This window comes from Cystoisospora suis (assembly GCF_002600585.1).
Source record: "Cystoisospora suis strain Wien I chromosome Unknown contig_3457, whole genome shotgun sequence".
In the NCBI taxonomy this organism is placed as follows: domain Eukaryota; phylum Apicomplexa; class Conoidasida; order Eucoccidiorida; family Sarcocystidae; genus Cystoisospora; species Cystoisospora suis.
In genome coordinates, this window is record NW_027156252.1 from 27,366 (window position 1) to 52,024 (window position 24,659).

Below are 24,659 nucleotides of genomic sequence, written 5' to 3' on the forward strand. Positions count from 1 at the left end.
CCACTAAAAGTGTTCCGCGGTCTCCCCGGCGCATGCATCTATCGTCTTGGTCTCTCAGGGTCCTTGTCGAGTTTTCTTCGACCAGCAATGACGGTGGCTGTGTGATTTTCTCTATGACTGCTTTTTACTAAGCAGCTGGCGCGTTTCGGGATGGCGCCACTCTTGTTTCTACCTGGTATTTCGGGCGGACAGCTCCTGGACTCGTAGACCTCGCCCCGATAGGAGCTGCCCGAGACCCTGTACCAAAACAGTGGGGTCGTCGACAACTGGGGATATCTTGAGCTCGTTAATAGAACCTTTCCAACTTTTGTTGACTCAACTGGCTTTTGTTTTTTTTGAGTGAGCTCTTCGGTCCCGGGCTTGTTACCGCCAAGAGGACTGCGCGAGCTGCCTGCATTTACCCCAGTGCACCTACATGTCTTGTTGCCGGTCTGAGTCGATTTTGTGTTCTGTCCGCGCAATCACAGAACAACGCGGGTCGTGTGCTCGATTTGTACAGTAAACCTCGGGTGCAGAAAGGATCACTCGTGCGCTGTCCTATGAACAGCTGACGAGTGACTTGATTCCGACCAACTTCGTCGGGCGCACTCCTTGCAGTGGTCGTGGGTTGAATCTACTGAGTTTGTACAGTATCTCGCATGATTCGAATTTTTGTCGGGGAAGGCCGCGGAAAACGACGAAGCGCGTCCGTCAAACCCGTTGAGCTTGCCTACATCTAGAGCAATCTGCGTGCCGGCCGCTTCCCCCCCGGGGGCACAGCGTCTGCTATCGCAGAGTTAGTTTCCGCCGGGGAGAGGTTTCTACCTCTCACTGGAGAAGATTCCTTCCGTTGCGGTCTTCAATGACACTTTGCTAACTGCTGCACACCATGGAGGAGATGAGAGGAGAAGTCTTGCCGGACTGGAAAGCTTCTACTACGGGACCGGGTTTTGACACCATGACGCAGCCGGCTGTCTTCATCGGTATGGCCACACATACGCGGCATCGTGAACTGCTTCCGCTGGTGTTGACTTTTCCTGGCCTACTCATGCCAGCCTGCGCGTGATACTCTTGAGGTCGTCAGTTGCTTTCGCACCCCAGTCCAAGTGTTATTGTTGATACCTCTGTGAGGCAGTCTCCATGCACGCTATCACGCGGGAGTTCTCAGTCATACTCTGGCCTGTATAGCGGCTACACGAAAGCAATCTCCGGTCTTCTGTGCTTGGCGTGTAAAGCCATGCCAGGCCGGAGTAGGACAGACTGCGAGCATGCCCTTTCTTCGCCGCCCCCCCGCCCTCGGATTTCTTAGCAAAACCAGGAGAGTTTTGTACGTTGGCGCACGATGTGGAGCCGTGAACGCATCTGCGTGCGCGAAGGGCCGCACCTTGACGGCTGTCTAGAGTCAGTATTCCTGTCGGGTTTCGCTTGCTTGTCCTTCATCTTCAGGGGTGGCTGTGGCTGCGCTTGTCACAGCTCTTTTTCTGATACTGAATCGGATGCGAAGTCTCAAGATGGCCTGCTCAGCAAAAAGCGTACCTCCTTTTCTGGACAAACAGAGAAAACAAATGCAGTTGGTTGAGAAGCTTCGCGTGTCTCCCAACACCCACAAGTTCCGCTTCCGCCTGGAGCACCCCGGTCAGATTCTCGGCTTGCCTGTGGGCAAACACCTCAAAGTGTTTGCTCCGGCCCCGAAGCCAAGCGTTCAAGGCCAGTGGTGAGTCAGTGTTCTGTGGATCCTCGTTACAGACCCCTTCTTCACGAGCGTTACTGCTTCTGTAATATTTACGGCAGCTGTCGGTGTATATGTATATATATGTCTCCCACTATTGCAACGATCCGAGGTGACTGTGCGCTCTCACAAGTGGCCCTTTCACGGGGAGATTTGTTGTGCCTCTGCTTTTTCAGTTGCTTCAAGTGTAAGTATATTTGTGTGGTGCGTGTGTCTGTGTGTGTGTGTGACTGTGACGGTTCCGACACTCCAGCACTCTCTCATGCCTAGCCGGCAACACGTTTTCACGCCCTCACTGCAGAGAGTCGAGCGGTGTCCTCAGCTTCAGGTGTCTCAGGAACTTGTCTTCCTCGTTCCCAGCAGATTGTACGCTTGAGAGATAGATACTGTCTCTTGTGGTTGTGTCGTCGCAACTGTTTCCAGGAACGGCGTGGAAGACGGGGAAGCCCAGTATCCTGAAATCGAACGGAAGTACACTCCAGTTTCGGGGAACGAGCTCAAGGGATACGTTGAGTTAGTGGTCAAGGTCTACCGCCGAGGAGAGCAGAAACAATTTCCCGACGGAGGCAAAATGTCGCAGTACCTGGACAGTCTGAAGATCGGGGACAATGTCGACGTTATGGGGCCGTGTGGGTAAGGCACGAGATTAGTATTTCTTTTCGACTTCCTTCTTTCTGTTTCACTTACCTGTCTGCGCATGCACCAAGGCTAGGTGGGCTGCACCATGTCGCCGTGTACGCAGTACCGCACTTGTAGGCGGAGGGGGTGGCTCCTCTTTCTGTTTTGTCCAGCAATGGTGGCAGCAAGGCCTGTGTGCGTCCAGTATCGTCTTGTGTTTCTACACTTCAGTGTTTTCCGTACGCGAATCACGGCCTGGTAGAAGCCCCCCACCCTTAGCCAACAGTGTGAGGAGTATGCAGTTGTGCACTGAATACTATGCCACGTCCCTGTTCAAGGGTGCCGGATGACTAGATGACAGTTACTTTGTACTGCGCCTCGTGTGCCTTTGATTTCGGTGCCTAGACTATCTGAAACTATTCTAACGCCGCGTGTGCGTACACTGCGGGAAAACGTATCGAAAGGAGAAAGGCAAGGAAGGTTCTAGGATTCTTACCCCCCGCGGCCGCAGAGTGATGGGGCCGCCCTGGTATAGCCACCGCATTTGGCGTCGCGAAACTTCGAAGTTGGTGCAGGCTAAGTAAGGACACTTGCTTACTGCTTGTCTCTCTCTTCTTGTGCCCAGCTTGATTCAGTATCTCGGGAACGGACAGTTTCTGTTCAACCGAAGAACAGTGAGGAAAAAGCATGTTGGGATGCTTGCAGGAGGCACAGGCATCACTCCCATGTTTCAGCTGAGCTGCGCCATATTACGCAACGCCGGATGTGATACAACGCAGGTGTCTCTCCTCTTTGCTAATCGGACTGAGGAGGACATTCTCTTACGAGATGGTAAGGGATTCTGAGGAAAGGAGATAGGAATAGTTGTTCTCAGCCTTCGAAGCGAGCTTCCGAAAACGCGCGCCTGTACTTTTGTAGATGGCTTAGTCTGCTGAGCTACGCATCTTTTTATCAGGTGAAGTTGGTCCCAAGTATTGTAATTGCCGCATACTGCTGGCTGTGCAGGCCGCATCCAATTCAATGTTCTCGCGACTTTTTTTCAGTTGCGAGCACCCTCGCGTCCAGCATCTTCACTACCTGGTAGGGGCTAGGGAGGTACCACAGACTGGCGCGAGAGTGGCCAAGCAGCCAATGGTCCTTAGCTCTAATTGCTTTGCAACTCAAGGGACCTGGAAACGCACTGGAACTCTGTGGCTAGCGAAACCTTGTTTGTGTGTGTTTCTTTGTGTGCCCCCCGGTCAGAACTGGAGGAGATGAAGGAGGCGTACCCAGACCAGTTTCGTGTGGAGTTTACAGTAGACACCCCGAGCTCAACGTGGCGTTCTTACAAGGGTTTCATCGATACAGAAATGATTCGGGCCACCATGCCGCCTCCTTCCCCGGATACCGTAATCCTTCTTTGTGGGGCGCCTCCCATGCTGGCAAGCTGCCGCCGAAACCTTCTGCAGCTGGGATACGCAAAAGAAGACATTCTGGAATTCTGAATTGTCTCAAGCGTCGGTGAACATGGAAGGAAGCGGTCACCCCACTGCGGAGTGTGGATGAGTAGGCAGTCGCATCGATTTTGTTTTGTTTTCATAACTTCACTTCTGTTCTCAGTTGTGAACAATTTTGACTTATCTTCCGTTAGAAGAAAGCGAACCTTCCCGCCTCATACTTCGCGATCGGATTGTGGTCACTCCATATTAGTTGCAACACGAATTGCCGATGATACGAGGGTACGGTTTTCAGCTCTTATGCGGGTAGTCGTACTCGCATCGAAAGAACTTCTCTCAGTTCCTAAGTTCAGGGGCCGTGCCATTCTGCGAGAATGCCGTTCAGTGAAGAACTGTCGTTGCGCGTGCCGTGCAATATTCAGCCCAGGCCGGCTCCCAAGGAAACAATTGTATTTAGCTGTTGTTGGACAACAGCGGCCTATGGTATGTCGCGTCGGTCGACAGTTTTTCACATGCTCGAAACGGTGTCCGAATGTTTGTCTTCAGAAGATAAGCACGAGCCAGTCAGAGTGGTTACTGAGTTGCGTCGTGACGCTCGAGAGACCTTTCAAGTCAGTCGACGCTCTCGCTCACAAAGTACATTCCGACAACGCTTCATGCAATACAGAAGTGCCACCTTTGGCTGGACAGAAGTCTATTGCTTACCCGTTTTGACATAAGCTCGTAACAGCGGTTGTTTGCTGCATACGACTCCAGTGCAGTCAGAAGAAAACGGGCACAGAAGCCCGCGTGCAAGCAGGTCCTTCACCCTCTTCTTTCTACTGAAAAAAACCTGATCAGTAAACAGAGAAAAAACTGTGGACTTCCAAGACTTCTGAATCGCATTTACTCGCGAAAAAGAAGGCACCCAAAAAACATTTGCCGAAGGACACGCGTCTCGTCACCAATGGAATCCAGGAAAACTGATTCGGTGAAGCGTGGCAACACGTCTACCACATTAAACGTCTCCTTTGGCTACAAAAACGCGGATCTGTCTCTCAGTATATTGTTCTGCTCGAGGATTTTTGGGTTGACGGCGATGGCCTGTTCCCTGTTCAGCACGATCGGAACAGACTTAGCATCCGTTAGCTCAACAATGAACTCCAAGAATTGCTCTTGGCTCTCGTCCACGATCTTCACCAGCTCCGCCAGGCCGCGTATGGGCCTGCCCTGCACCGCCTTCACGAACGCCGGGACGTCGTTGTATCCGACAGTCAACTCCGAGGCCAAAATCTGATGCCACATCGGGATATGGAAAGCTCCAACATGAAGACCTAGCTGGCGCGCACGTCTGTCATTTGCAGTAGGACGAGTGAAAAGCGAGACATATCGTTCCTGGGTACTTCACGATCGGGCGAAGAACACTCCCCTGAAATTATATACGGAGAACTTATTTGAATACGCAAACTTCAAATTAAGATACGAAGGATTGGAATCTTCAGCGTGACGGGTCCCGCTAGAGATGCGAGGGGAAAACTTTTGCAATCAAACTTGCACAGTCAGCTTGCTTGGAAGAAGCCAGTACAGCTGTCAGGCCCGGCCCAAAGGAACGCAGGGTAACAGAGCACTCATCCCCACTGTAATGCGAGGCAGTACTCGTTAAGACAAAAGAAAGCCGCACTGAAACAGCATCGAAAGCAGACCCCTTCCTAGGTGACACTCTCAGACCTATGCGGGCTCCACGCGATGACCGGCTGGAAGGACCGCCAACGCCGCACTCATCGAACCAGCTGGCCTTCAGATTCGCAAGCTATCGTCCGAGTACATGTGTGTGTTTCCCCTCACAACGGAGTTCCACAAGCCTGCCCCGCAGCCAGGAGGCGACATCAAATTATACAGTGCTGCTACATGGAGAAGTACTGTATTCGCAAACGTACACGACGCACATACCTTACTGAGCCTAGCTACACATTCGACTCTAAAGCCCCTTCCCCTCATTGACCTGCGCGCCACCAGTACCGCATGCCTTACCACAGTGAGGACAACAAACTCATCACCTTCTGAACGTTGAAAGCTGCGCCGCGATAACCTCTCGACATAAATCGCGGGCACACCATTCGGCTTCAGTTGCTCCTGCAAGTTCACAGAGTACAAAAAGTCCTTTGGTTCACTTGCATATACAGACCTTGAGCGATGTCGAGAAGTTCGCAGAGGGAGTCCGATGGTCGATTTCGAGCAGAGTTTCCCAAGCTACGCCCTCTTACCCGAACGAGGAAGACTCAAGTCTATCCTCGAAGCCGGCTTCACTCGGCGCTACTGTCTGCCACTGTCAGCAGCAGGGTGTAAGGATGACCACTCTAGCATATCATGCACCTTCTAGCTCAAGAGCCTGAAGGAATACGCTTTGTACACACTCGGAAAGTGCGGACGCCTTGACGCAGAAGACTCACTAAGAGGTGCCGGGTCAGAGTGGTAAACACGAGGCCTCCAAAGACGAAGTATTTTGGCTTCATATCCCACGAGTGCGAAGGCACCCGCATGTTTGGAACGGTCAAAGGCATCTGAACATTCAAATGCAGACGCAGACATTCACAGAGAAATGAGGGCGGCCAACAAGCGGGATCTCGCGTCTGAGCACGGACCGGCTTGCTGTCGCTAGTCCCCTCAGCAGTTCCAACCCGCACTTTCCTGAAGTGTGTGCCCCAAATATGGAGAGCGACTAAATACTGACAAAGAAGTGCTAGTGCCTCTACGAATGAACGGCCGGCCGAGGCATTCGAGTATGTATCCGGGCACCTACTCTTAACTTCACACGCGGCCACAGTGCACAACAGAGACTTCATGTGGGAATGCCCCAGGCTGCCCAACAGTGACAAAAGAAAAATAGTAGCCAACACCACACTGATGCGCCCTCCCTGCCGCCCCGTGCTACGGAGTCTCCTAGTCCGCAACACACCCCATACGGTGCCGGATGCCTCGAATTCAACTGTCTAGACACTTGTAACAGCTCCACTCTCGACATAACAGGAGCACCACCTGTTTAATGATGGAGCTGCTTCGCCCGTGTCCGTCCTCTTCTCGCACACGTACCGTTATATTCAAGAGTTGTCCATCACGGAGCACAAGACCTTGGCACGATTCTCCGTTGAAGCGGTCGACGATAATGTACTCCATGGACACACGCTCCAGTTGTCTGCAATAGGCAAAGCCAGAAACTGGTGACCTGCCTTAGGGCGTCTGAGGCGGGGCTGACCCTACACTTGTAGCGTACGATGAAGCGATCAGCCGGTGTACATGCATCCACTGCAGCGCCTCTTCGTCACGTGTTCTAATGCTGCGAGTTAAAACTTCCGACAGCTCCGCAAGCAGGACTTGTGACGTCCCTCGCTCTGCTCTGTCGACAGTGCATCGACGAGCGTCGTAGCGCAGGCGAGGGGGAAGACAAGAAGAGAAGAATCCGTGCGGCACCTATTATCTTGCGTGTTTCCACAGAAAACCCCGGACCGGCAAAAGAAGTTATCTTCTAAGGTACGACCAGACGCCAGACGTGCTTGATAGGCAAGCCAGGAGCAACTGGTCAGGTTGTGCTTCTGACGTGTGCAGAAAAAAAAACGACCGTCCACTAGCACAGGCATATGCCTAGTAGGAAACAGCGACATTACCTGAAGGAAACTGTCCCATCGTCAGCGATATCTGAGCGTAGAACGAAGAAACAAACAGTGAATGGAGTCATTTACCACAAATGACAAGGCGACTACAGCTCCACAAGGTCCAGTTCCTGAGCTGATCCGAAAGGAAGAGGGCACTACAGGCACGTGCGCGCACACGTACTTGTTCCCCGAGATAAACTCGGCGATAGCCAACTGCGAGTCCTCAGCCATGTGCGGGGTACAACACAGAGATCTCTTTTACAGATCCTCCATGCTATGAGATAACGCCGCGTGCTGTTATGTTCGCCTGTGCTGCGATTTACGTACGTGCGGAGTTCAGTACATCATCTTAAAACCTTCCTACGTCCAGTACGGCTTTCAGAAGGCGGGAGCATCACTGTGCTCCCTTCGCTTCGCCACCTCAGCGCATTACCCCGAATTACAAACACGTATGACGTGGTCGGCCAAACACGGAAAAGAAAACTGTTCTTATGGCATGCCCTACCTCTTCCATCAACGGCAAGAAGCACATCGCCCTGCTTGAGACCGAGGTCATCCCCGGTCGCATCCTTAGGTTGGAAGTAAAAATTGCGGATCATCAGGTCTTCTTCACATCGGGGAGAATTAAGAGGCGCTACCACGCGTTCTTTCTCGTTACCCGTTCCTGAACCGCCGGGGAGCCACGCTGCGCCGAAGGACGCGCTCTTCATCTGTTTGTTTTCTGTGGCACCTTCCCTCAGCTGAAGTTCTCCAGTTACCGCAGGTCTGCGCTCTCTTCCTTGGTCAGTCGTAGCGAACGCCCCTGCGGCACCCCCCGCTTCAGGCTGTTTCGGCAGTTCGCCGTCGCGACTGGGCGCTGACGGATAGCTGGCGAAGATCGAGCCGTTACCCAGGCGCAGCTGGGGCAATGGCGTTGCGCCTCGCGCAGAGCGAGAGTGACTCCGGAAAGCGTTAGATCTCCTTCGCTCCAAGAAGCTTTGCAGCGGATCGGAGCCCTTACTTGGCATTCGCGCCTTGAAATCCTGAAACCCCTCCTGCGTCTCAACACTCTGCCCGCGAACCGCCCTTCGTCTGTCTTGATGGCTTGTGCTCGCCCTCTCGTCACTGAAGAGCTGTCCACGTTGAACCGATGAAACTCCCTCTCCGCGGTGTTCTGCAAGATCCTTTGTTACTAAACTGTCGCCTCTGTCTTTCCAGGCTAACGTCCCCACGCCCACCGAAAGCTTTTCGTTGCCCTCTTGTAGTGTTAAAGCAGCGCTGGCAGGGAAAGGAGAGGGAGAAGGAGTATGGAAAGTACCACCACCCCCGCTGCCACTACTGGCCTGAGCCGTGCTTTCATCGGCGGGAGCCTCTTCGTCTTCTGAGGGAGGGAGGATAGTCTGGTTCGGAGGCAAGCTTAGGGGCCTTGATGTGAAAGGAAGCTTGATCTTTCCGCTCCGATGACGTTCGATGCGCACTTGGTCCACCTCTAAGACGAGCACGCCTGTGGGTGTAATTCCGGGAGGAAGATCCGACCGGTCAATTTTGTCTAAGCCTTTGAACTGTCGAAGACCTGAGGCACATTTCGAAAGTGGAAAGTGAGAGCCACAGGCCCTCTTGGATCACTGGCACTACTGTTAAATCGCAATCTGGACGGAACTATCTGTGGCACACAACAAAGTAAGCCAACACGTGCATCTGCGGACCGATGCTGCAGGCTAAGGTTCAGCCGGGGTGACTTCACAACCAGTGCGACGCATCTTGCGTGTTCTTCGCTGCATGCGCGTAACTGGGCAGATACACAGAGGCGCTGTGCATGCCTTCATGAGTGAGTACATCTTCCTTTCTACTGAACACAGTAACACCAGGAACGTGTTCTTTTTGGCATGCCCACTACTAAGGAAAAAAAAACTCACTGTCGTTCTCCATATGCATTGCCTTGATCCCAAGAGTGGGAAACCCCGTGTAACGGTGGTGAATGGCTATATCGTTGAGGAAATGGCGGACGACCGGGTAAGGTACAATAAATCCAACATTTTGCAGTTGGCTGAAACCCTGGAAAGCTACTCCCACTACTTTGTCATTGACCATAGCTGGCCCGCCTGAGTTTCCAGGGTTGATTGCTGCGTCGATTTGCACCGTCAGCAAACTGCGCACAAAAAACAGAAAGCATATGGACCGGGTCACGCCACCTCCACCCCCACAGGCGCATTCCACTCGCGTGCGCCTGCACAACCTGACCAGGGAATGCACATCATCGGATGGATCAACTACTGAATCTCCCAACATGCGGGTGAAAACTCTGTCCGACAAGCCCCGGCGGCGCAACATCTCAGCTGCAAGCAGAGTTCTGAATTCGCCATCAAAGTTCGTGCTAATACATGCAGCGCCGAAACAGAGGGGTACAGGCCATAAGTACTGCGATCCGTGCGGGACCAGGCATCTCTACAAGAAAGGCTGAAACATCACGTCGCCGGCGAAAATCTCTGAACGGCATTTATCCGTGTGGGATAAACAGACTGGTAAAGAAGCCGAGTGCACAGAATAAGAACTGCGCGACCGGTGCAGCTCACCCGTAAGACGAGTGTACGTAAGGGGACATTCCGATCCGGCTAACCACACCTTCGGTGATGCTCAGCTGGTCCCCTCCGGTTGGGTACCCGAGCACGGTGATGCTGTCCTGTATGGTTATGAGAGAGCACGGGTTCACACGCATGGCTTGCTGCAACAAGGACTGTGTTGAGAGCACCCCCTACAAAGGCCGTTGCAGAGTACATAACTGAAAAGACTCATGCGGAGGAAAAGACATCTCATCATAACGCCTCGAAGGTTTGAGGGGTCATCTCTAAAGCAAGTGCGTGTGAAACAGGATGTACGATATCCAACGAACCGTTACGATTTGCGCTTTCCGGAATATCCTTCATGCTAGTATTCACATCACGTTAGACGCGAATACATAGGGCAAGTGAAGCCACTTGGACAAAATGTTCACGCGCCTCTAAGAGAGAACCCCGGTGAGCACCACAGGGAGAGAAAGGTGTGGCAGAGAAAATCTAGATTCAGGTAGAACCGGCCGTGTAAGATTGGGCGCGTGAAGTCAAGAGTAGCACTGGCACGTGCACAAAACTGTTTATATCCCTCAGAAGAAAAAACACTGGAGGTGCGAGTGCAAAGAAGAGAAGTCGAAGATTGTTTTCCAGCAGCGGATGTCGACGGAGCGAAGACGTGGTGTACCTTCAGGTGAGGAATGCCTCCAAACTCCATTGGCTCAAGGTCCTCCCAAAACTCCTCGCTGGAGACTTCGAGCAAGGCTAAGTCACACTCGTGGGCGGCTGCCAAAACTGTTGCCAAGAACTTTTTTGCATTCCTGCACACGAAAGCAAGCAAAACAAGTCCCACCTTTGCTTTTCTGGACAGTCGGACTGCGGGGAAACTGGACAGTACAACGCCATGAATCGAGGATAGTTAAGCGAGCCATCTATTTCCGACTCACGCAGCAGCGCGGCGTTGTCAGAAATGTAGAAGTTCAGTACGGGAAGTACACAACGAGTCCAGCGTTGCTCGTGCTGGTCTTCACTAAAAAAAGCCATCGGCGAAGATCGCGGGGATACATTCAACAAAATGTTTGATTTATCTAGACGTAGCTGCAACTATGCTTTCGCTCGTTGGACCACAAGCGAGTTTTCTTGATCAAGAAGCGAAGAAAAAAGAGTGTCTTCACTTTCCTCAAAGTGTTCGGGCCTGACTCTTTTCCCTATTTTTGGTCGCGCCCCGCATAACCAACTACGGCCTTTGTTTTGTAGCACCACGACCATCCGCCTATGGAAGTCGACTATATGTATAGTTCACACAGTTTGTATGGTGTGTGTGCTGTGAGTCTAGATCGCAGGATAGTAAGACAGCCCCGGTGGAGCCACATTCGAATCAGCTAACCGGCCGCTACAGCGACGCCTAGCTGCTTAACTGTATGGATTTCGAAATACTAGCTACCAAATGGATCCTGGTTTCACAGAGCGTGCGGGCAACTGCGACTCCTCGCCGAAGTAGAAAGTGCAAGGCAGAAAGCCCTTTGCTACCTAAGTGTTTATCTCCCCCTGTAACACTCCAAACAGAGGCACTCGTTCGAGCAGTCGAGAATGGAGCAAAGAAATTCGGCCTGCAAGCTGCTAGACGGCACCCTCCGTTCTTAACATCATTGTGTACTCGACGTGATGAAACTGTTAGTACGAGATTTTCTGCCAGGTCGATAAACGTGTACTGTCGTTTTCCGCAGCACACTCCTTGGTTCCGTAGTCACTACAGTGTATGTATGGCCCATAAGAGAGTAGCAGGTTATGGCTGCTCCCCTGTCAATTCGTTGTGCTTACCCGTGCCTGCGGACGAGAAGCCGCGTCTGGTGGGAGACGACGTGGCCGTTTGTTAGAATGCGACGACCCTCTATGACGAACCCAGAGCTTCGGGAGCAACACATCACGAAAAGAGAACACGATAGTCACGCAGCAAGAGAACCAAACCCTCAAGGCAAATGCTAACAACCCAGCGCTACGCATTACGACCGCACCGGGAATCAAGGCCGTGGAAACTCCAACTGTGTATCTGATTCTGCAAGCCGCTGGGACGGCCGGAGAACGCGAGTAAGAGAAGCGGGGCTTAGAGAGTTGCAGAAGTGGTGCACATAATGGCGGGGGGACGCCACGAATGGGAAGATGCGGGACAGGGGCTGTACATCGATGTTGCTCAGGTCGGATCTAAGAACTGAAACCTGGAAAGAATCAGGAGACCTAAACCCTTGCAAATGCTTTATGAGTGAGCAGAAGAAGAGTTATATCCACTCGCAGCTGTACTGTGAAGTGCGCTTCACAAGTCTCGACATTGAGCAGCGCAAGAAACGAGAGCCCCCGCGTTCCAGACAAACGCCTCATCTTCGCTTCCGAAAACCGAATGGCGGCAAGGTGGCGTCTCACAACGTACCCGGAGCTGCTTCGCGGGGCTTGCATCTGCCACGGAGAAATGAAGTCTGGCTGTGTGCTGTCAATAAAAATCTTAACAACGCTTTTGAAGCTCCTAGAAAATAGCGGGTCTGGCTTCCTCTGCGGTGAGAAAGAAGGAGGGGGAAATCCGGGCAGAGCGGAAGACGCCCGCGCACTTCCCCTTCTCGGACCATCTCCGTAACCAGATTCCGGTGACACGGCAAGCGCAGATCCACCACTTTCCTCTCGAAGCTGGGCAGCGGATACTGGAGAAGAAGGAGTCGGCACGCTTTCAAAGTCTGCCGCCGAAGCATCTGTGGTTTCGTCACCGAAGTCTCCGTCTACCTGGTCACCCTTCTGGAACCTGGGAGTGGCGTATTCCTGGAGGGAAGATTGCACCCCAAGGGCCTTTCCATGGTGCTGGTTCCCAACACTGCCCGCCTCCTCGGAGGAGACCTGCTGACTGGACGCAGAGCTTGAAGGTCCTGTCTGCGGCGCCCGACCGAAAGGGGAAGCAAGCGACAATGGAGACGACATCGCAGATATAGAGTCGGCAGCTACATGCGAATCAGCGGACATTACAGGAAGAAAGGAGGGAGAAACGTAAGATTGTAAACTCCTCGGGAATAGGTGTCCAAGCAACAGCGTACAAACGCCAAGGGCCCAGGGCCCCCAAGGAAAGGTATTCCTCCTCATCTGTCCAAGAAAACAGTAGCTTGTCAACTCAACTCGGTAAGAAACCACGATGAAACAACTCCTCATACAACTGGTATCCGCACCGGTGTCTAATCGTAGACACAGAGAGGAGGCGAGAAAGAAACGTGTACACAAAGCATTGTCTTCAGCGACTGTGATCCGTGCGCCAAACTCCAAAAGACAATATAGAGAAAAATCGGGACTGCGAGCTCTCGACCCGCGCCGAGACAGAAGAAGCCTCTGGCCCCCGTTGTTCGATGGCTGAAGGAGACAGTTCGTCCCTAGGAGACGCAAGCTGGTCTTCAGAGTGGAGAACGACGGTTAGGAAAATGGCTGAACGACCCATGAACCAGAAACGAATGAAGCCTATCCTCGCGTTGACACCTGGTTCGCCAAGCTTGTCCAAGCTAGCGAACCTGTCCGGAGCGCTGTTCCTGATCGGCATGCGAGCCGAGCAGGACTGTCGGCGGCCGTGCTGAACCCAAGAACAGGCAGCCGTCTACAAGGTTTCGACTTGAAAAACCAATTTCGAATCACATCGCTTCGCCCCGAATATACTGTTTGTCGCGTCTGCAGTTGAATGAAGAAGGGGAGCAGTCCGGATTCGTCCACCAGACGACAGGATTGCTGGAGAGGGCCCTGGTGCGAGAACACGAAGTCCTCAGTGCATGCTGGGAGGGGTAATCAACGCTGTGGATGAGTTTCCTGGCGGCTCTTCTGTCCGAGCATTCTTACGTTTAGAAGGCTCGGCCATGATCACCACGTGGAGTATCTGCCGAAGTTCGGTGACCTCGGCTCATGGGAATTTTATTCTTGGGAAGGTGATTTTTCTGTCTTGACTTCTGTGGCTGCAACAGTAGAGAGACTTCATCGCTGCCTGTCGGGTGTGCGTCCGACTTAATTCTCAGTTGGCCTGTGTCCGCATCTCCGAGGTTAGGGTTTGCTTGCTGTAGTCCTCCATGCTTCTTGCTCTTTTCGACCACCCATTCCTTGTGGAGGAGCAGGCCACGTTCGAGCAAGTCCAACGGAAGAAAAAACTAAATATTTCTCCTGGTGCGTGAAACGTGGGGTGTGGCTGTTCGCGTTTAGTAATGTCGCTTCGTTCGTGGTTCTTCGCATCGAGCAACACGCTACGTCCCCGCCGCGACGCCGTGCAAACCCCCGTTGAAGGCGCTCGACCGTCACGATAGCTGAGTTTCCGTAACGTGATGGGGGTTGGGGGTTCGAACGCTCGCTGGCCTGTGGCCCCGTGATGCCTCCAGACTTTTCTCTTCCATGCAGAATCCTCTGCGACAGCGGCCCGAGCAGCACGAGCGCTTCAAAACCTTCGCGACGTTCGCCTACCTACTGCTCTGGGGATGAGCAGTTTCCGTCCTTCGTTGGGCTCTCGTCGTCCGTGGTCTCTCACGTAGCAGCGTCCCCTTCAATAGACCGTCTGGTGGCCTCTCCTCCCTCGGTATCCGGTGTCGCCCTTCGTCTTCTCTTCGACTGCTGCTCTTGTCCCTTTCAATCTGCTGTCAGGCTTCTGCTCCGAGCCCCCACGCAACCATACCATAAAGTCCGGCTGGCTCTGTCCAGTCAATTTTCGACGTCCTCGAATGCCATAACCGCCCCCGCTGCATGAACTCTGGGAGTGTCTCACGGTAATGTCACCGCTGTGTGTGATCAGAGAACTCCGTCAAGCGTTCTTCGCGAACACGCCGTGGTTCCTACGTACGCGGTCATCTCAGCTGTTCCAGCTAAGAGAGGCGAGAGGATATAGAGAGATTCATGATGTCTCGAGGGAAGAAATTCCTTGCTTTTGTTGCCGGCCTGTGCGCAGTGTGGGTGCTGGCACTTGGGCTTCTTGCGACAAGTCTAGCTTCGGTCTCTTCCGGGGTACCTACCAGTGGGTATCTTGGGAGTCTCCCGTGGAGTGACTGGAGGTTCTCCGGCGCTTTTTTCGTAAGGAAATACTCCTACCCGTCTTTGTCTACATCGCAGTGTGAATGTGGGAATGCACGTTGGTGGGTGTGTGAAGATGCCTGGTAACGGCACAAGGAGTGGTACCCTGGGTATGGAACCGCGCTAGCCCCGGGTGTTTTTTGAGGCGCGTAAGGTGGCGCCGGCATTAGTATAGGTGCCTGCCGACGGCGTGAGACTATACTGTCCAGGTGTATGCTGATGTTTAGTAGTTCTTGTCTCCCCAGACACGCGGCTGTACACGTTTCCTCCATGAAATGCCCAGGTGTGCGCAACATTATTCCGTAGAGCTGTCTAGCCTCGCACTCGTGCATTTCGTTATCTGAAGGACGCCGCTGTTTGTCTCATTCCCTCTCGAAAACATCAGTGGTCATGCCCGTCGTCCGTAGAGTGCCCGTGCTGGTCTGTGATGCTAGGCTCTGCTGCTGCCGCCACCACCGACTGTGACAGCGTCAAGACCGAAGACCTCGTGTACATTGTTGACTTATCTATGCATGCCTTGTATATCCATACAAGCGCAGCACGCGACAGTGTCGTACTTAAGCCTACTGTGCCGTACGTCTTTGTTCTCCAGTGTCCTTTCATCGCGGTTGCGCTATTCGGCGTCTACGCCGCGGTTAAGGTCACGGGCCAGGCTATGCGGTTTGAGGACAAGAAGGAAGCTGCAGCAGAACTTGCGAAGGTGAAAGCTCCACTTGGTGTTGGCCCTCCCAGCGCTAAACTGTCGAATTTGCGAAAACACGAGGCGTGCGTGAAGTACGACTGACGGCAGCGTAGTACCGAGGAAGCGTTGGTGTCAGCAGTGCCTGGCTCCTCGGTCCAAGGTTGCTATAAGTTTCCGCCGTCTGGTACATCTAACACAGACTTCTCGGCTTTACGTGGCGCGCACAGGCGACGACAGCAGCATTTCGACGAGCTCTGTTGAGAGCTCCCTGTAATTCGTTGCTTTGTGCTTTTCCGTGCAGGATCTCATACATGCCAGGGCTGACCTGCACCGGCGGGGATACGTTTTCGACAACTAGAACTTTCTGGACTCCTGTCGAGTTGATTACTGATCTCCAATCTCGAAAACTCAAATGAGGAGCAGCAGAGGTGTAAGCAGTTTTGTACTTCGGTAATAAGTGCTTTGCGTGTCTCCTGGAGAATCATTTGGGTTTTTACAAGTCGGAGCACACGCAGAACCTGTGCAATCATGCATCGCTTTTCATATTAGCAGCGGCCCGAATCACTCTATCCCACTTTTCGGTTTACCGGGAGCAGTTTAGTCCTGTGCACCTCTTTTTCGGTCTTGCTACTCAGTTTGGTAAATGGGTGCTAGAGTTTATGTCGGGCCTGTTGCTCACTGCCCGGTACTGTTGATCTCTGGAATCATGTGACTGCGTGAAGTGTCGACATCGCTCGGAGCAGTTAGAGAGTACATACGGCGCAGTGAAGAAGACGTACATACGCGGGCCGCACCAGATCGGTTGTGCGCGAGCCCTGTTTCGCTCCGGCCAGGGGGGCGGCCCTTCAAGGAGGCCGATGGTTGCTTTTCCTCGAAAGAAACGGGATTTGGACTGCGTGCTGTACCACACACTCACGGCCCCAGGCTTCGCTCGGCCTACCGCTACCTCGAGAGCAACTGGGGAGAGTTAGCTGTACGCTTTCCAACAGCCCCTCGCCATGGGGCGCGCATCCCCGACTTCTTTTGGTCGGGCTAGTCAACCCTGAAATGTGTGAGTACCCGGATCACGACAGCAGTTGTAGTTTAGTGCGCAGCCAGGAGCGCTGCACCAGAAGGCTGAATTCAATCCACACTAGTGCTGCAGCAATGCTTTTTTGTCTGAAAGCTTGCAAGCGCGAGCACAGGAGTACCGATTACCTGGACTCATGTTCTGTCTTAGCACAGAATCTCACCCTCTGCCTCTGCCTTCCCGTGAACAGTGAGAAGTGCACAGCGCTCTTGAGGTGGGACGTCGAGTCCTCACGTGCGTTCCCGCTCGCCAGAAAAGGCAACCAGTGTATCGGTATTGCACGGCAAGGGCACTCATCTGTCTGGCCGCAGTCCGATGTTCAGTTAGTCGCGCGAAGGAAAGGCGTCGCTCCCATCGTGAATGCTACCATCCCCTACTCCTTCGGGTCTTGTCCATCTTGCGAGACATGTTCAGGCATTACACACCTGTTCGGCGCCGCCGTTCACCAGTGTAGCATTCTCGTAACACTTTTGCGGAGTTAATCACGGAAGGGTAGTGCTGCCGGACCGGAAAATAACGGAAGCACTCAAGCTTCACCTCAGAGCTGTACACTTTCCTTTTAACTCCTCGAAAGAAGCAAAAGGGGGAAGGAGCGACGAGCTGGAAGCACGCGTGGAAACATTTCATACTGAGACAGAAGTCCAGGTAACGGGAACTCCTACGGCAAGTTGTGCGCCGGAGTGTGAAGGAGCAGCGATGGTGAATGATGGAGCACGGCCACACAGAAGAGCATTCGTTAGAAGAAAGCAAGTTTCAGGACACCTTCAGCTGGCAAAACGGGTATTCCTGGGTCGCTCTGGTAGAACCTGCAACTGGGCATTGCTCGGACTGCTAGGCCCCTCTTGGCGACGCGATTGATTGCACCAGTTCCAGATGTGCGGTCTGAGACAATATGGAAGCACTTTGGAATCGCCCCCTCTCCTCTTCTCTGTTTCTTTCCTGGTGCCGCCTCCCTTCTTTACGAAGTCAACGGCGCAGTAAGAAAAGAACCAAGTAGGCAGCCGGACCTCAAGAAGAATCTGGAGGTCTTCTGCGAAGGCTCGGATGGAGACTAACTTCAGTTTGAAGCAGGTGGTACGCCCGCAGAAGCTAAAGTGGACACTCGGCAAGCAGTCAGCTGTGAGGAGCTCAGTAAAGTTGTGATAAGCAGAAAAGAGAACTGCCCACAACTCCGAGAGTTCCGTAGCACGTAGTGGCTGTGGTATGCCTGGTGCCGTGAGAGACATGATACCGGGAAGGCGCTGGACCTCCTCTGCAGGCAAAGAGTGTACACTGGCTCCGTGTGAAGGGGACCATCTGCGACGGCGATGGAGACGGCCAGCGCAGGGGAAGCGACCGAAGGGAAATCACTTTTTCTCCACGAGAGAGTACTGTGTCTGTGGAGCCAGTGCTAGTAGTTGTTCAGCTCGAATAGGAGAGCTTACCCGTAAGCTCTAGTGGCAGCCAGTGATATTCGAGAGTGTGCCCGAAGCTCTTAGCAACACGGGGAGTCGACTTCGTGTCCACATTCGCGTCTTCACAGTGAAATTGCTGTTGCAGTGTGACGCGTTGAGAGCAAGCCGCTGTATCAATTCCAGACGCTGGTAAACCTCCGGTGACTGGTGCCAGTGGCTGCTGTACAGCGGGCAGCACAGGAAGCACACCCGGACAAGCTGCAGGAGATGAATCGAACGACTTGAGAGAGGGCTCGAACGACCGTGACCGAATGAAAGCATCGCTGAACGGTGATCGCCCGTGTAGGCAAAGCATCGCCAGTAGACACACGGGGTGCGGGGGCTGCTGGTGTGCTGTAGCCCGCGACGGGAGACCAAGTGGGGCCTGCAAAGAACCGCGGAACCAATGCTCGTGATCGCGCCCCGGTTTTCGAGCATCCTCTCTGTACACCGGCACCGTGTTGGTAGTTCGAAATCTCCTGGAAAATTCGGTGACAGTCCCTCCGAGCAACCTGTTTCTTGGCGTCTTGTAGCATCGTAGTCCGCGTAGCCCCACAAGAGGACGGACAGTAAGTGGAGTGAACGGGCGTGGCCTACCACAACTGGGGGGAACACTTAAGACTCTTCGGTTTCGAGGCTCCCTGCACACCTGGTCACCCACTTGCCTCGGAAGCGACGACGACACGAATGGGATTGATCGGGCTAGGTTTCTCTGAAGTTGCGCGTCCTATCCGGGGGACGCCGGAAAGGCCAGTTTCTCTGTGAAAAGAAGAACCACAGCCCGTTGTTTCTACGAGCCTAAAAAAAGAAAGGAAATTCAGACGCCATGAATTCCTGTCTTTCTGGCGGTGGGAGACTTCTGGTCCAGCTCAATGCGAAACCTGGCATCTCGGTCGCCGTTGCTTCCCTCGCAGTCCTGCTGTTTGCTGCGGACATCTTCAGCTCTTCATCACAAACCCGTGTCTTTCCTCACTTTTGGCTCATGGCTGTGGCCGGCGTGGTGTTTCCACACTTGCTGATCTAGATACCTTGTTGCGTGCAAGGACACGAGAACGAAAATCGCCTCCACAAGGAACCAGAACGGTGGGAGTGTACAGGTTCAGAAGTTTGAGCAGTGCGCCATCCGGGAGAGGGAAGAGTGCTACAGATATCGATTCTCAGCCACCGACAAGGAAAGAGTTTCGCAGTTTCTATGAAACTGTCAACGTGGAGCCCCGTGGTGAGCAACGTGCTACCTCTCGCATCACCAAGCGGCGATGGGAAGGGGGGGGCGGTGGAAACTGGGACAGCGCGGGTTGTCGGGCTGAGCGTTAGATACACCGAACGAACACAGCTGCAGATCGCTCTCGTCTATCTGAATTTGCTGTCCCTCCTTGATGTCGAACTGTTGTTGATTTTACAGCCGTTTGTGTACTCGATCATTAGTTCCGGGGGTCAGGCACGGGAAACGTGACTGCGTCTGTCTTTGCTTTCGGGGGCTGGCGTTGGGCTGGCGTTCAGAGCAGCCAGCCGCCCCCTTGAGCAGATGGCTGTGTCTCGTTTGGTTCTTCGGCAGTGGTCTGTTCCGTCCCCGTGGATACTTTTTGTTTTCCCCTCCTCTTTTTCTCATTGGGCATGGATTTTAATGCGGAGGTGTCTTTGTAGCATCAAGGCTGATACCATCAAGACACAGAGCTTCCCGCTGTGCATACTGCAATGCATGCCGAGCCGCGGATCTAACCGCGCAGCTCAGAGGTGTTTTACATAGTATTATCTGCATTGTCCCGTGGACCGCCAGCCCTACTTTTTCTGCTTTGCTGAGCTCGGCCGAAAGGTATCCGCTGCAGCTCTCCGGAGAGCCGAGAATCGTTTGATCATGTTTGGATTGGAGGACGGCGGCCGATTCACTCGGAAAAAAGGCATTTGCCTCGCAACACGAAGCCCATACCCTTGTCGAAACCGGCCCCCGCTTCGCTTCCTGCCGCCGCTTCACTCTTCGTGCGGAGGGGCCGAGACGGACGTCGCAGTCCGGCAAGCGCTTTCTGCCCCGTATTCCCCGTCAGTCTCACCTCATGGCCCGCTAAGTTCCGACTGAAGCGGGAAACAAGGGCTGAGGTCGAACTCGTCCTCCTCTACTTCATTTCCTGGACTATCTTGTCTTTAGGGTAGCCCGCGCGAAGGAACTATCTGCAGCCGGACCCGTACAACCAACCTGCCCCCCCGTCACTTCGGTGGCGGTCTGTCGAAATGGCGGCGCAGATGTGCTTCGCAGCCTCTTTGCGCAGTGCGTCTCTGGAGGCCAGTTCTGTCGGCCGGCACAAAAGCCCCTCCCTGGGCTGGTCCAGGAAAAATATTCAAGAGGACGGTAGCACAGGTAGCCAAGGCGATTTTGCATTTACACCTTACACTCTGCGTACTGGTCTAGGCAGGCGACACTCGCCCAGACGAGCAGAACGACGAGAGGGTATTTCCCCTACGGGTCAGTACATCAGAAGGAGTATATATAGCTCAGAAGATGATTCAACTGGCAAGGCTCGGCCTGACGAAGGCCGTACCCTCTCCACCCCGTCATCTGCTAGAGGCGCAGGGCCACTTAGGACCTCCCGGACCCCGGGGGTGGACCGGTCACCGAAAGATACCAGTCCGCTGCGAACCGTTTCGCCCGCTCCAGCTTCGTCTGCCACTGAAGTCGAAAGGGACCGAGGTGTAGATAGGGTGAGGCAGGAACTGTTGTCCAATCAAAGGGATTTAACGACGGTGAAAGCGGAGCTGAGGAGGCTTGCGAGTCCGTATGTAGTGACTCGGACGGATCCTTCTGCAGATCAGAGAAATACTTCTCTTCGTCTAGAGAGACCGCGAACCCACGATGGCCGCCTGGGTACAAAGCTGTCAGACGAGTTCCCTGGGATGTCTACTGCCGACAAGACTGCTCAGTCGGTGCCTCCATCAAGCCGTAGTCACCACGTTTCATTGCGCTTCCGGGACAAAGATACCTCACCCCAGACGACCGAGCAGAGACCAGGGGAAGAACGTGTGGCTTCTGTGGAGCCGCTAGGCTCAGCTGTGCTGCAGCCCTCAAAGAAGGGCATTCCTCTCCCTGCCGAGGACAAAGGGAATACCCACAGGGCGCAGGAGCCGGGGGGATTTCCTCAAAGCCGAAAGGCCCACCGCGTTCATGGCTCCTCCGCCTTGAAGCGAAAAGGTGACCTTGCAGGGGTTTCCCCGGAAGCCACAATACCAGAGGGAGAGAAACGGAGATTCAGAGCCGCATGGAAAGAGGCTCTTGGACAACTGGCAGCAAGAATGGATGAGTGGGTTCAGAAGCTGCCTGCTGAAGTCCAGAGACAGGTACGACGCGAAGGGAACAACGCCTACATCAGCCTGATAGGGAATGTCTTCCGACTTTCACGCAATTCTGTTCAGTCGTTTCACCGGAGGGTGCGTGATGCCGGTACTCTGACGCGTTTTACTCTCGCCAGCACGCCTGCACAACTGCATGTGATGCGCTTTTTTCTCTGCGTGGCGCTTCGCTCGGCGGCCAGCTTTGGTGTGACCTGCGGTGTCAATATAGCGCCTTGGGGGGTTCCTTCTAACTTAGAACATTGGCTTCGTAACTTTTCTGTCAATCAACACCTGGACTACCGGTATTAGTGTGCTTTGGCATAGAGTGTGATCTGGTCAGTGGATTGAAGACACACGAACGCACAGACAGACAGAGGGGAGCTGCTGGCTCTGTCAGCGGTGCCTCGCAAGTACATAGCCGCGTGTACCTAGCTTGTCGAGACCATACCGGATGTGGTACTGCGCTGCTTGGACCAGCTGACAAGAATCTCCGGGGCTGGGTGCATACCCGGTTCTCTTTGTGTGGGTACCCGCTTCACGCAGGTTACGGAAGCCTCAGGCGTCGATGCAAAGTTCCTCGCTCTTCGAGATTGCGCGCTGGCCCTTTGTCGTGCTGCGGAGTAAGAGGGAGAGATGCTGCTCACCGCTGACGTCCGTCGCCGTTGTACGGAAGACATCGTGGTTGTACGAATATCTCTCCCTTGGGAATTTCTGATTGCCCACACCGTGATGCAGTTCGTTCATTTGGTGCGTATGCATCTGCAAGTGTTGCCACTTGGGCACTATGGGATACTCTGAAGCCTCTTTTCTCGAAGCTCGATCGACCCCGCAGACATCCACTGAATCCAGGTTTCTCGGATGTGCACATCTCTGCTTCAAAGGAATGGCGCGTTGCGTTGTGATCCGCGTCCCACTCTCGTGTTCGTGTCTGTGCTCCGTACGTGCCTCTGCCCGTTCAGGATGAGAGCTCTGGGGCTGTCGGAGGTTCGGAAGAAGAACGAGGAGTTCAAGCGCAGCTTGAAAAGCGAGCAGCGAAATGCCGAGACTGTAAGGACAGTATCACAGCCGTTTCTGCCATGTGGGCAGGCTAATTTGCATTCCGCGTTCGGTGCTTCAGATCAATCATTTTCTCGCCCGCACTCTGCTAGCTCAGCGCCGCTCGGCGGAAAGGGCAACGGCTGAATTCTAGATCTGAAAGCACGTTGGCACCGCGCACACGCATGCTATACCGGAAGCTAAGAAAGCAACGTCCTCCCGTCGGCATTTGGTTCTGACGTCGTGAGGTTAGGTTTCCAGCCGTCAGCATCCTTCTATCCCAACCGGTGCTGCTCGTGCCCTTTCCTCCAGAAATCTGTCTCGAGCATCACGCAGCAGGCCGCACACAGGACAGACTTCTCGATCCAGCGAGAGCATTGCAAAGTCCACCTTCTAGAGCTTGGGTCCAAAAAGTGACTGTAGGTGCCGGTGGCTGGCAAGCGTACTGTCGTAGGGAGATGAGGTCACAGTTCGACCGTTTGCATTCCTCTAGCCGCTCAGTAACGCCCATCAAAAGCGGACGTTCTGTGGCGTCGTCAAGTGGGTCGGTGTTGTCTGCGAGCGCTTTAGAAGCCAACCGGGTGCGCCGCAAGACGACCGTAGAAAGTATCAGTACTCAACAAGAGCGATAATCAGGTGGAATTCCCACAGCAGCACACAACTGTCTCGTTTCCGTCCTCGGGTGTCCGCAGATGCTAGTTGAAGTGCGCGGGAGAATGCTGGCGGCCTCGGAAAAGGTTAAGCAGCTGCGACGCCTTGTTTGCGTCACGACAGCTCGTCCTTCTGCTTCGCTGCCACCGGAACCGTCTAAACGTCTGACTCACGCCTCGGGAGAAGAGTACCCTGTACAACAGGGCTGCTATACGTCTTACACGTCCGTTTACTCGCCAGACCTAGGTTCGCCCTGTCCAGGAGAAGTGTGCTACCCCGCCCTAATAGACAGTCACAACGCGTTCAGCGAACCAGCTATTAAGAGGTACTCCTCCTGCTCGAGTTGCCCGGCGACTGCAAGGATAGCCTCGCCTCTTGGCGGAGGTACCCGGCAAATCTCTCAAGAGTCAGTTTCCGGAAGTGGAGGTGCACCGATCATAACCAGTTGCGGAAGCACTACCCCTCCGGACGGTAATATTCCCCGATTGTTGTCCCCCATACTCGAAACCTCGACTCCGGCGAGCAATCTCTCGTCCAGGGAGACTGAGACACAAAAGGATTCAATGCAGACACCGGTACCAAACAGCTTCTCACACGATCCTTGCCCAGTCTTTAGTGGGGAGCGACAACCAGTGTCCACTGCATGCGCGTCCATCTTTCCCGAAGCGGCCCCGGTAGGGACCGTTCTAAACGAAGACGTCTCGTGGGCTTCTAACTTCATCGCCGAGTGGCAGTCAAGGCGCAAGTGAACAGCGGACGGACGACAGGGGCGTGCTCCGGCCCGCCTTCACGCCTTGATTTATAGCGACTTGCTGAGCTCCGTCACCGTGTGTAAGGAGATTGAGTGACGACCCTTGCACTATTGAGTCTTTTGTGTGCCACCGTTAGCGTTGCCGAGACGTGCGTGACGGTTTCTTATGCTGTATGAGTAATGTTCATCTCGAGTTACGATCGTACATGATGGAATATGTGGAGGTTTCTGATATCGGCTGTGTCGAAGGAACAACTTGTAAAAATATGCGCCCTCATTTCAAGACAAAGCGTGGTCAGGATCGCAAACTTGTGGGGTCTAATTACGAGATTGCTGACTGGTTGTTGGCGCTCATGACTCGGAGGGGAAGCGTTGAAGAAGCGGATCCTTGGTATCACGGCACAGACGGGAAAGCAGCGCAAGATGTGAAGCACTGATAGCAGAACGGTGTGTCTTCCCCCTCACATGGGGCGTTGTTCAATCCTCTTTTACGTAGCTCGACTGTAGCTTTCGAATGAAAGGATCAGCTCGCCACTTGGCCGTGGTGCACGTGGCAGCACAAAATACATCGTGCCCGCTCCCGGATTACCACTTTCCCTTCGACTGAACAAAAGGTTACACGCGTGTGCTCTCTCAGTCATCTCTTTGGAGACAGCCAAACCGACTTGGCCCGGTAGTGACCCGGCATGCGTTCGCTCAAGCGTTGATCTTTGGTGCAGATCAGTTTATAAGACGAA

At 53.8% G+C, this 24,659-nt stretch overlaps 5 protein-coding genes across 5 annotated transcripts; 3 read left to right on the top strand and 2 right to left on the bottom strand.

Annotated features, from left to right (window-relative positions):
• The first annotated feature begins 38 nt into the window (after positions 1-38).
• CSUI_006761 (nadh-cytochrome b5 reductase 1) lies at positions 39-4,033 on the top strand. The gene is made up of 5 exons (XM_068066914.1): positions 39-962; positions 1,426-1,693; positions 2,132-2,341; positions 2,952-3,157; positions 3,569-4,033. Exons 1-5 carry the CDS (start codon positions 869-871, stop codon positions 3,808-3,810), a joined length of 1,020 nt encoding a protein of 339 aa, XP_067921105.1. The 5' UTR covers positions 39-868; the 3' UTR covers positions 3,811-4,033.
• A 429-nt stretch (positions 4,034-4,462) lies between these two features.
• Positions 4,463-13,605, bottom strand: CSUI_006762 (trypsin domain-containing protein). The gene is made up of 11 exons (XM_068066915.1): positions 12,342-13,605; positions 11,738-11,824; positions 10,605-10,737; positions 9,944-10,122; positions 9,287-9,519; positions 7,897-8,943; positions 7,404-7,434; positions 6,832-6,934; positions 6,192-6,302; positions 5,773-5,874; positions 4,463-5,034 (listed from the first exon to the last, which is right to left on the bottom strand). The coding sequence occupies exons 1-11, from the start codon at positions 13,100-13,102 to the stop codon at positions 4,777-4,779; spliced, it is 3,045 nt and encodes a 1,014-aa protein (XP_067921106.1). The 5' UTR covers positions 13,103-13,605; the 3' UTR covers positions 4,463-4,776.
• Positions 13,606-14,860: 1,255 nt separating this feature from the next.
• Positions 14,861-16,088, top strand: CSUI_006763 (dolichol-phosphate mannosyltransferase subunit 3; the record flags this gene model as incomplete). Its single annotated transcript, XM_068066916.1, has 3 exons — positions 14,861-14,980; positions 15,573-15,680; positions 15,964-16,088. Coding segments are annotated over 3 exons (285 nt in total), but the record flags the coding sequence as incomplete, so codon positions are not given.
• A 768-nt stretch (positions 16,089-16,856) lies between these two features.
• Positions 16,857-19,537, bottom strand: CSUI_006764 (uncharacterized protein). The gene has a single exon (XM_068066917.1). It carries the CDS (start codon positions 18,600-18,602, stop codon positions 18,165-18,167), a length of 438 nt encoding a protein of 145 aa, XP_067921108.1. The 5' UTR covers positions 18,603-19,537; the 3' UTR covers positions 16,857-18,164.
• CSUI_006765 (uncharacterized protein) lies at positions 19,536-24,154 on the top strand. The gene is made up of 4 exons (XM_068066918.1): positions 19,536-21,491; positions 22,029-22,105; positions 22,445-22,532; positions 23,213-24,154. Exons 1-4 carry the CDS (start codon positions 20,391-20,393, stop codon positions 23,918-23,920), a joined length of 1,974 nt encoding a protein of 657 aa, XP_067921109.1. The 5' UTR covers positions 19,536-20,390; the 3' UTR covers positions 23,921-24,154.
• Positions 24,155-24,659: the final 505 nt, after the last annotated feature.